This window comes from Aethalodelphis obliquidens, unplaced genomic scaffold (assembly GCF_003676395.1).
Source record: "Aethalodelphis obliquidens isolate GAN/ISIS:26980383/991018 unplaced genomic scaffold, ASM367639v1 scaffold34, whole genome shotgun sequence".
In the NCBI taxonomy this organism is placed as follows: domain Eukaryota; kingdom Metazoa; phylum Chordata; class Mammalia; order Artiodactyla; family Delphinidae; genus Aethalodelphis; species Aethalodelphis obliquidens.
Genome location: NW_020837978.1, coordinates 19,755,425 through 19,766,366, shown reverse-complemented (window position 1 = coordinate 19,766,366; position 10,942 = coordinate 19,755,425). Strand labels below are relative to the sequence as shown.

The 10,942-nt window shown below is 36.3% G+C and overlaps 1 protein-coding gene across 2 annotated transcripts; it reads right to left on the bottom strand.

Moving 5' to 3' along the window:
* Positions 1-124: 124 nt before the first annotated feature.
* Positions 125-10,877, bottom strand: GMNN (geminin DNA replication inhibitor). Of its 2 annotated transcripts, none has more exons than XM_027128528.1 (7): positions 10,736-10,877; positions 8,513-8,570; positions 5,488-5,565; positions 4,607-4,754; positions 2,165-2,247; positions 1,748-1,858; positions 125-538 (listed from the first exon to the last, which is right to left on the bottom strand). In XM_027128528.1, exons 2-7 carry the CDS (start codon positions 8,561-8,563, stop codon positions 377-379), a joined length of 633 nt encoding a protein of 210 aa, XP_026984329.1. In that variant the 5' UTR covers positions 8,564-8,570; positions 10,736-10,877; the 3' UTR covers positions 125-376. The 2 variants fall into 2 exon arrangements, with proteins under 2 accessions (XP_026984329.1, XP_026984330.1); XM_027128529.1 differs by having other exon boundaries at positions 10,771-10,877.
* Between the last annotated feature and the right edge of the window lie 65 nt (positions 10,878-10,942).

Genomic DNA, 10,942 nt, shown 5'->3' with positions numbered 1-10,942 from the left:
CATTTTCCCCTTGTTTCCTCCAAGCTAGTTAGCAGATTAGAAAGGAAACAAAACAAAAGCACAGAAATAGACAAATTTTCTACCCAGACTCCTTATACTTCATTCTTCAAGATATACACAAAGCTCAACCGACTGAAGTTTATTTATCATATACACAAGTCATGTCTGACAACTGAGAAAATGCTATTTACACAAAACAACACCGTAGATTAAAAATACATAGTATTTGTATTTTAGTACAATAATAGGGCCCCAGGATACAAACAAGGAAGTCTGAGTCCAAGTTTTCATTATAAAGTTATTTGCTCTGCTACAAAGAACTACAGTGGAGGTGAACGTTGGCAGTATATTTCTCATGAGTCAGTATTACTGAATTTCACACACACGGTTTTGCATCTGTAGAGGAAGAGACAACTTCTTCAGCACATGTACCAATTTCTGAGTCTTCTACTTCAGAATCCTCACCAGTTTCCTCTTCAGAATCAAATTCCTGACTATCCGGTGATTCAGAGTTATCCAGAGGTTCTTGATTCAGTCTCTTGTAAAGAATAAACCAATAATTTATTGTAAAAACTTCACAATCCAAGCCCATTATCAGTATGCTGATATAACTGACCCTCAATGTTATAATGAGGGTTCATTTCATAATGTCTCTATATTAAATTCACTTACATGCAGTCAAGTGTTTGTTAGATCAAAGTGCTAAGCATATTAGATCATATTTCTGCAAAGTCACAGTATTTAAAAATTTGCTTTTTTTTTTTTTTTTAAGTACTCACATGCTTTCAGAATACAATTTAAATCAGTACTTCTCCAACTATCTACAGTAAAGGACCAGGTTTCCTAATTTCCCATCTGCTTTGGACCAATACTTCCATGGCAGGTAAGAGAGCCACTACAGTACTTCCAAATGAAAACTTCAAATGTGAGTTCTGCCATGGCACTAAAATGTACGGCAGAAATTCAGTGCAAGAGAAGTTTTGATATGAAAAAGGTCCTCCCCAACAGCAAGATAATTTTTTGCAGACATGAATAAGTTTAAGACCTATTTTTTAAGACTGGTAAAGTAACAGTCATCAGGCTAATTCTTACAAACACATTAGCTACTTCCAAATTAAAAAAAAAAGTCAGATAAGACGACCGAAGTTATTTCGTACACCAATTACCAGTTTTATAAATGACAGTAATATCTCATTGGCATTATAGTTAAATTAAAAACTGTCTGGAGATATATACATATATATCTGATTCACTTTGCTGTACACCTGAAACTAACGCAACGCTCTAATCAACTATACGCCAATAAAAATTTTAAAAAAACAACCTGTCTGAAAATTTGACAACTGTGAAATATAATTTTCCATATATTTTTCAGATGTAAGTATTCCTTTCTATATTGTTACAAGAAAATAGGTGTTCTTTTGCTTCATAATAATAGCATCTAACAATTATTGAGCTCTCACTATGTACAGGCAATTCTCTCAATTTTCTACCTATTCTCTACTTGTTATTCTCATAGCAAGCCTATAAAGGTAGGCACTATTACTCCCATTTTATAAATGAGGAAAATGGAGCCCTGACAGGATAAATAACCTGCTTGACTCAAACTTAATGGTGCTAGGTAGGGGGCTAGGACTCAAACCCGGGAAATCTCTTTCTAGAGCCCAAACACTTTCTGATCACACTACTGCTTCAACTTTATAGAAAAATAGATGCCTCTGAATCAGGTGAATGTTAAAATACCTACCTCTATTATCTCTGCCATATACTGTACATGTTCTGCTACTTCTGCCAATTCCTTATTCTCCTTCTTCAGGCGGGCAATTTCATTGTCCTTTTGTTCAATTTCTTTATGAAGCTATGTGACATAAATCAAAAAGTTCAGTTTTTCATAGATTTGCTACGCTATAAACCAAATTATATGCCTCCAAGTATATAGCTGACACACATTTAGCACAAAGTTCCTAACAAAGGTGTTGTCTTTGGCTCTCAACACAATAGGCTTCTTTTTGTATAATAGTTCTGGTAACAGAGTTGCCTAATTAAATTTTTATTAAGACAACATTAAAGCTAGTTTATATTGCTCTAATAAAATATCCTGGGCAGCAGAAAGAAAATAATCCTGGAATGTTTAAAAATTCCACAAATTATATTCAGTACATACTTTCTCATTTTCCTTAAGTGCTTCATAGAGAGCCTTCCTCCGTTTTTCCGCCACTTCTTTCCAATATTGAGAGGATGGATTTTCTAAAATAAATTGTTTTACATGTAACTTTGAAAATCATTACTGTTATATACTGCTGTAAAAGCCCAATAACTAAAAAAAAAAAAAACCAATAACTTTTTTGTCTATTTTTTAAAAGTTTACAATATCATTCAGTACTTAGTAATACCCATTTTTTTAAAGATTAAAGTTAGAAAGCCAAATCAGTTTTTTTCTCTTGTTTTTCCCAACATCTTGAAGATTTCAATCCCTTCAAAGGAACTGAAACACAAGTACAATACACATATAACTTTAACCTAGATTGTTAAAGGTGTTTGCAACATTTGCTTTGTGTGTTCATATTTTTTAATTTAACATTCACATTCGTGAAAAGTCCAGATCAGTTATTTTTACACTGTCCTTAAATTTGGATTTGTCCATTTCCATGATTAAATTCAAGCTAACCAAGTTGGCAGGAACACTGTGTAAGAATGTTGTATCCTTCTCAGTGTATCACCAAAGAAGCACATACTAATTGGTCACAATACTGGAGATGTTAAATTTGATCACTTGATTAAGATGATTTCTCCCTTGTAAAGATACTTTTTTCCTTTAGTAACAAATAAATCATCTATGGAGTAAAGTTTTTGAGTCTGTGGTATTAATATCCAGTTCCCTAACAACCTTTCACCCAATTTTCCTCCACTGATGTTTCTTGTTCCTTCTACATTTAGTAGTTGGCATTATTCTGTAAAAGAACTTTCCCTACCCCAATTCAAAAGAAAATTACCAGTATGGATTCATGTATTCTTTTTTAATTCAATGTATTATAATCCATTCTTGTCATTATTCATTTTGATGCTCAAATTTCCCCAAATTTAGCCAGGGGGAAATCCCTTCAAGCAGACTCCTTGTCCTTATAACCGGCACCCATCAGGTTTTGAGTACTTCCGTATTTTCTAACACAAGAGATTCCAAGCTCACTCTGTAGTTTCCCTGCCCCAGTGCTGGAAGCAGCCATTTCTCCAGGGAGCTTTAGTGGAGAATAGTATTTACAAACCAAGAACTGAATGTGATTGTGCTTCTTATTATTTGGGTGTCATTTGTTTCTGGGCTGTTTCATTGGCAGTTAGGAAAGGTTCTTTTTAAAAAATCATCAGTTTATACCAACACTCCCAATTCCAGTTCCACAACAGAGTTCTTCCTTTCCTTCCCCTTTATATACTGTATCTCCCTTAACCATACCATGGACCCAACAATATCAACATATTACTCATTTGCTCAATCCTAAAATATACACAAATTTTTACCCAAACTGCTACTACACCAATACCACTGCCAACAAAAATTAAATTCAAGATTTCTTTATAGTTCTTTTAATCCTCACAGTATAGCCCTCTGAGGGTCTACAGTCAGAGTTCTGTGTTCAAGTTGCATGGATTAATGTTTTTCATCTATGTGGTATGTTAGCAATATAATGTATAGTTGAGTTGTTTATTTCCATAATTAACTTTAGTGGTTTTTTTCCCATCAATCTTCATTAATTTTAGCCAAATCAGATATGAGTGTCACAAATCCTGTTGTTTATTCTACATTATTATTAGAGCTTCTTTATTTGTATGCAGTCAACCTTTCTATTGGGTTGGCCAAAAAGTTCATTCGGGTTTTAACATCTTACAGAAAAACCTGAACGAACTTTTTGGCCAACCCAATAAATGAAATCCAATAAATGAAATCCCACTGTCTACTTATTTTTCCCCTTACTGTCCTCAGGGGACTCAAAATGAGCCCAAATGTCACTATAACCTTGAGTAAGACAATTAACTTCTCTTGGCTCAATCTTTTTCCTCACTAATAATGACCCATGATTAGGACAGAAGTAATCACCTTCCATAATACTTATAAAACATCATTCACTTCCTCTTCTGATTTCCACTGCCATTAAAAACTAGTATTTATTATAGCCACATGCTTATTCATCTTCACTCCCTTTATTATTCCTGTTGTTCCCTTATTTCATTCTCCTGGTATCTTTTCTTCAAATTCATTATCTCTATACATTTTTCTTCTGAAAAGACTATTTCCAAGTCTTATAAGTCCAATATCAGAGCTGCCATATTAATCACTTTCCTTTTCTTTAATATTTCATACATACATGGATTTACCAAACAGTAGGACCTGTCCAAATGTACGCTGTTTTATATATTTACACCATAAAAAATCTTAAATTATCAAAAACATAAAAGTAAAATATCTAATAAATTAAGAAGCTGTGGGAAGAGTTCATAACAGTACAACAAATAATATTTACCCTTATTATAATTTAAAAATTTAAGATAAAAGCCATACACACACACACACACACACACACACACACACACACACTTTTTTTTTTTCCCATACCTGTAATCATAAGATCAAATGCTTCTTGGGTGACGCCTCCAAGATTTTTATTTTCACTGTGTTCTGGGTCAGTAACAACTCCAGAGCTGGAAGTCTTAGATATTAACTGGTCGTTCCAATGTTTCCGTTTGGACAAGCTTTTAACCAACTATAATGAAAATATATACATCAGTCATTTTGTTTAATGAACAAGAAAGCTAAGCAGTTTAGTCTCTTATGAATTAAAACTAAAGCACTCAGATATGGGGATATATGTATAGCTGATTCACTTTGTTATAAAGCAGAAACTAACACACCGTTGTAAAGCAATTATACTCCAATAAAGATTTTTTAAAAACCGAAAGCACTCGTATCTCTATCTTTCTGATATCTTTGGCCCTTTTAAGAAATTACACAATTCAAAACTCTACCAAAGTGTATAGTTGTATTTTAGGAATTTTATTTACATCAACTATTTTGAATTAGACTTGAGCCTAAGGCTTAGCTGAATTTATTTTTATTATTTAAATGATTCAGTACCATGGAAAGGCACTATTTTCAAAAGTCTAGAAACCCTCATCCATGATTTCATCATTTACATACAGGGGTAAATGATTGAATCTAACATTTTATTCTTAAAAAAAATCAAACATTATGCCTATAGGTTAACTCATAACTTATTACATTATCCCCAGTTCTACTACAGGTATTCATACCACTTTTGAACTTCCTAAATTGAAAAATTAAAACAAAAACCACTTTTGTGGGGAATATACAATTGTTATCCTTAAATTATTTCCAAATTTCAATGATTTAGGTATTTCTGATGAAGGAACTCTTTGAAATGTTTTTAATGTAAAGGTAGCATCGTCTGTACCCCATTCTAGCTCAATAATACACACCTCATTTTCTCTTCCGACTAGAGATCCAGCTGTAGAAGGCTGAATCATCTTCAGAGTTCTTCTTGGAACAGGACTACTCTGAAAGTCAAGATAAGGAATTATCTGGTTACTAAGTTCCTATATGGAGTGTTAACATCTCAATCCCACCGTAATTTACAAAAGAAAAAAAAATGCTAAGGACACTAATGTTTGATCTGCTGTATACTTTTATAATGCTACATATGATTTGATCAACTAGCAAGCTTATTATTTCCCTGAAATTATAATAAAGTTTGAAGAAATTCTAAGAATAAATCACATTACCCAAATTTGACACAAACAAGTAGCTCTTCTTCCATTTCAATGTACATTCTTGCTATAGTCATGTAGTCATTTGTTTAGTTAAAACAAAACTATAACATTAAGTTCTAGTACTCCAAACCATGTATGATGAAATTCCAGTAAAACAGGAATATTTGTATTCCCTCTTAAAAAGATCTTCTACACAGAAACTAGAAATTTACCAAACATCATAACATTTAATGCTACCCACAAAAGAGGTAAATTGGAGGAAAAGGTTAATTATTTACACTGCAAAATACTTTCCCCTAATCAAAAGGATTCATCTCAGGCTTCCTTTAAATTGCGAATAGTCCCTAACACATTTATATGAATCCACCAAAAGAATATCACTTTAAAGAATATTATACATGTAAGAAGACCTGCTTCCCCCCTTCAATCTTTACCTGACTGCAGAAACAGTTTTGCTTCAAGCCCATTCATCAGCAGAGAAAATGTCAGTGCTTGAGGCATAGAAACACTCTAAAATGCACAAGCTATTGTTTTGGGAAAAAAAATCGTTTCCTTGTAATATGTAAATACCTTCCTGTATATTTCCTGATCTAAAAGGTCTCTCTATTTTTGCAAAAAATCATTAGTTATACTGCCACCACGGGATAGCAAACAATGGTGAATACTCAAACAAGGTCAGCAAGAACATGACACCGAAGCAGCGTGAGAAAGTTACTGATTCCACACTGTGCTTCACAGGACTAGAGTTCACCTTTCTCACGGTAAAGTTTCTACTGCTGATTATTATCTCACCATTTAACTGAAGAACACCATTTAACTGAAGAACAAATGCTGGCTACTGTGAGAACAAATATTACACCAACATTTCAGATATAATTTAGATTACAGATTAGTCAACATTGTCCAGACAAACAGAAGAAAATACAACTTTGGAACCTTAATAATAGGAGGTGTTAATTTATTTAAATGCTTGCTACTCATAAAGGCCAAAGAAGCCAGCTAAATGACCACTTCCAAGATTTAACTTTCACAACTGTAAGCTTTATAGCATCCAGCCGTCCAAATGCAATATTGCTATTATCATTTTATTCATATAGATCATGCGTTAGAATAATAAGCTCTTTACAGCCAGAAAGGTTCTTATATATTGAGTCGTAATCTTTTTAGAAAACAATTTGAGATTCTATGAACCCCCTCAAAAAAAAACAAAAGAGCATACTCACAGAATTTTGTGTATAATTGGCAAGGAATCCATGAACTCCTAAAATGTACTCTTACAGACCTAGTTTCAGTCCAACTCCCTCATTTTACAGATGAGTAAACTGAGGCTGAGATGCTAAATAACTCACCCAACATCACAGTTTTGGAGGCAGAACCAGAACCAAACAGAACCCAGATCCTTTTATATCCCAGATAGTTGTACTATAGATAGTAAATATTAGACTTCTCTTTAGCTGTTAGAATCTGCTGAATTTACATAAATTATTTGTCTGGGATTTGATTCAGTGGAGGAAAGGGGGAGTGAATGGAGATGGAGATGAAACAAGACTGGCCATATACTGATAATTGTTGAAAATGGGGGAAGTAAAATGAGATTATACTATTGACTCTATTTTTGAATATTTAAAAATTTTCATAATAAAAAGTTTAAAAACACACATACAAAGCACAGTGGGAAGATGCCATCACCCTTTATGAAAGCTGATGGAATAAAATTCACAAATTATCGATGCAAATTATTCACGAAAAATAATGTAAGGAAGATACTAAGGCAAGGTAAACAAAGCAACCTATCAAAAAGCACCTGCTATCACTTACAAAAAGGCTTTTATTTATACTATTGAATTTAAATCTGGAAACTGGTACACTTTCTTAACAATGTAGTCTCATTCCCAGGAATCCTGAGAATACATATAGTCTAAGTTGTGTGGCAGGACCCCCTAGCTAAGTTGAAAATTCATTTAGAACCTGAAGAGCAAAGCCAGTCAAAATTACAAATTCAAAATTAAGCTCTGTCTTTATTGTTATAAGAATAAACATTTGGAACATGATTTCCAGTGACAGTATACTACAGGGATTCAAAAAGTGTGGCAAAATGAGCAAGTTGGATGGTAATGAGCATATACCTTGGAAATATACACAATATAATGCAAACTGTCTCTGTGGTCAAAGACACTAATCTGAAGATACACAAAAAGGATTTTAATGAAATGTAGTAAAAGAAACAAAGCATTTCTTGTATATAGAAAATCCTAAGGAATCTACTAAAAACTATTAGAATAAACAAGTTTAGCAAGGTTGCAAGATACAAGATCAAGGTACAAAAATCAATAGTACTTCTATACCGTAGCAATGAGCACCCCAAAAATTTAATTAAGGAAATGATTCCAGCTACAATAGCATTAAAAAGAATAAAATACTTAGGAAAAAATTTAACAAAAAAGTGAAAAACTCAAAACTCGAAAAACTTTGTTGAAACTTTTTTCTTTCAACAAAGCATTGTTGAAAGAATGTAAAGAAGACCTAAATAAATGGAAAGACATCCCATGTATGTGGATCAGAAATCTTAATATTCAACCATAATTAATTTTTAAACAGTTACTTGCCCTCAGACTAAAAACTGATTAATTCAACGTTCATAGAAATTATATTCAGGTTAAATTTGACTAAATTATGTCAAAAAACATCTAACTACGTGCTTTCTATAACAAATTAAAGTGACTGCATCACATACCTTTACATTCTCTTGGATTCCTTCTTGTTTCTGCTTCATACTGTGATTCATTGTACACCTGGTGAAGAACAGAAGATCAGTAATTCAAAAACAGAATATGGTCTGCATCAGAAAGTGAAACCTAGTTTTTTGTTGTTGTTGAAAGTACAATCATACAAAGAAAAATTAAAAAATCGTAGCAATAAAAAATGATGGAACTATCTTTTCTCACTGTACCCAAACTCAGCCCTGTCAATGACAACTGACTAAAGCTAATGACACTTAATATCTTTATACACACATACAATTAACTCTGGCTGGAAAAATATTGTTACGAAAGGGAAAATTTGTATTCTAAACAAACTTACAAAACGTGACAGTGTCCTGGATTAAATACAGGGCTGTCAAAGATCTGAAAAACGGACTTCCCTGGTAGCAGTAGTTAAGAATCCGCCTGCCAATGCAGGGGACACAAGTTTGAGCCCTGGTCTGGGAAGATCCCACATGCCACGGAGCAACTAAGCCCATGTGCCACAACTACTGAGCCTGCGCTCTACAGCCCGCGAGCCACAACTACTGAGCCCACGTGCCGTAACTACTGAAGCCCAGTAGGGCCCATACTCCGCAACAAGAGAAGCTACTATAATGAGAAGCACACACACCACAGTGAAGAGTAGCCTCTGCTCCCCTCAACGAGAAAGCCCCCCCGCACAGCAACGAAGACCCAACACAGCCAAAAATAAATAATTTTTAAAAAAAGATCTGAAAAACAGTCACCAGGAAAAGCAAAACACAGATACTTGGGTGTGCCCAAGGCAAGAGCAGCATCCTAACTCTACTATTTCAAAGGCAGATTTAAGCTATAATAAACTTGGCTCTGGTAACCAGCAATAACTTAATAGTGATTTAATATCCAATCAAATAAGATTATGCATTTACATTTGTAGGGAATGTGTAACCACCATCATGAACTGAGACACTGGTGGAAGCAAAGAAAAGGGAGCAAGAGACAAAGGGCTATGTAACGCCGTTAACCACACCACTGGGCCGGACTCACTCCAAACCCAACTTTGAACTCCCCAGCCATGTCTCTCCCTCAAACAGATCTCCTTGATTTCTGTGGCATGCCTTTCTTTACCCAGTGCAGTGGCTTTTAAACTTTGTCTATGACCCATCCCATGTGAATACACTTTACACTGTGCCCTAGCACACACAAACGCAAACGAAAATGTTTAGGAAAGAAAATCTAATTGTGTGACGCACCCTATTTTCTATTCTAGTTAATATTAAGCAAATGCTGGTCGAGCTGAGCCAAGGCAATGATTTTCAAACTGCGGGTTGCAGCCTGGGATTCCAAAATTACTCAGTGGTTGTTTAGAAAAATGTAACTAAACAGACGAGAAAACGTCAGAGTGCAAGGCATATGAGAAATAAATACTGCTTAGTGAAGGTTCTAATTTAGTTGGAGGGTTGCATCCTAAATTGCGATGTAAAAAATGTTCTGTAGTACATGTCCAGATTTTAAAAGTTGAAAGCCACGGATCAAGTCTAATCCTTCACTTGTTCATCACACTCCCGCCAGAAACCTCGCGTCCTTGCTTTTTATTCTCTAGTTCTTTTAAACAACTAGATTGAAAACTCTGGCATAGGACTGGGTCCAAGGAAATCCTGATAAACTGGTGAAACCAAGTGTCACCAAGTTCAATTTTTTTTCTTAAGGGGGACTCAGAGTTCAGGGACCTTGTCCCATGAGCCCAGTTTGCAGACCCCCTTGGATCACCGCCAGTTAATTACTGGTCAAGAGGGTGGATGTTCCGCCTCATCCCGACAGCCAGGCACGCCCAGGCTGAGGCCCTCACACCAAGCAGCTGCACACAAACGGCCCCGTGACCCCGCCAGCTCGTCCTACGGACAGAGACCCAGAAACCAAAACCTGGGCAGAAGATCCGGTGCCGCGCGCCAGGGCCCTCCAACCGCTGAGCGCGCCACAGGGACTGCGCCCGCCAGCCAATAGAGAGCGCGGACGGGACAGCGCGCCAAAACAGATCCAACCAATGGGGCAGCCCTGAGCCTCACCTCCCTCCCCGTCCCGGCTCCAGTGACCGTTCAACAGCCCCTTCACTTAGACCCCGGCAGCGGCCCGGCAGCTGTCACACGAGTACCCGACTTCCGGCCGGTGGGAGCCCAAAGCGGCTAGTCTAGCAGCCCCCGCGGACCCACTCCGGTCACCTCTCTCACACTTACTGGATGGAAGCGGGCAATCCTTGTAGCGAACTCACGTAGTTGTGGCTCCGGCGCCTCGCGTGAGGTCCACAGGCAACACGCGTTCGTCCCCGCAGCCGCAGGAATGCTAGCGCGCGCTGCTGTAAACCACTGGAACTCCGCCCTTCGGCCCTAGACGGCCACGTGATCGCCTGACACGAGACGGAGGGCGGGGCCATCCGAATCCGG

Bases quoted from the DNA above. Each gene is read 5' to 3' on its own strand.
- GMNN (XM_027128528.1), bottom strand. From the start codon at position 8,563: ATGAATCACAGTATGAAGCAGAAACAAGAAGGAATCCAAGAGAATGTA. The intron at 5,566-8,512 runs GTATGTGATGCA...CTTGACTTTCAG, and splicing joins GAATCCAAGAGAATGTAAAG to AGTAGTCCTGTTCCAAGAAG. The intron at 2,248-4,606 runs GTATGGGAAAAA...AATTTATTTTAG, and splicing joins ATTTGATCTTATGATTACAG to AAAATCCATCCTCTCAATAT.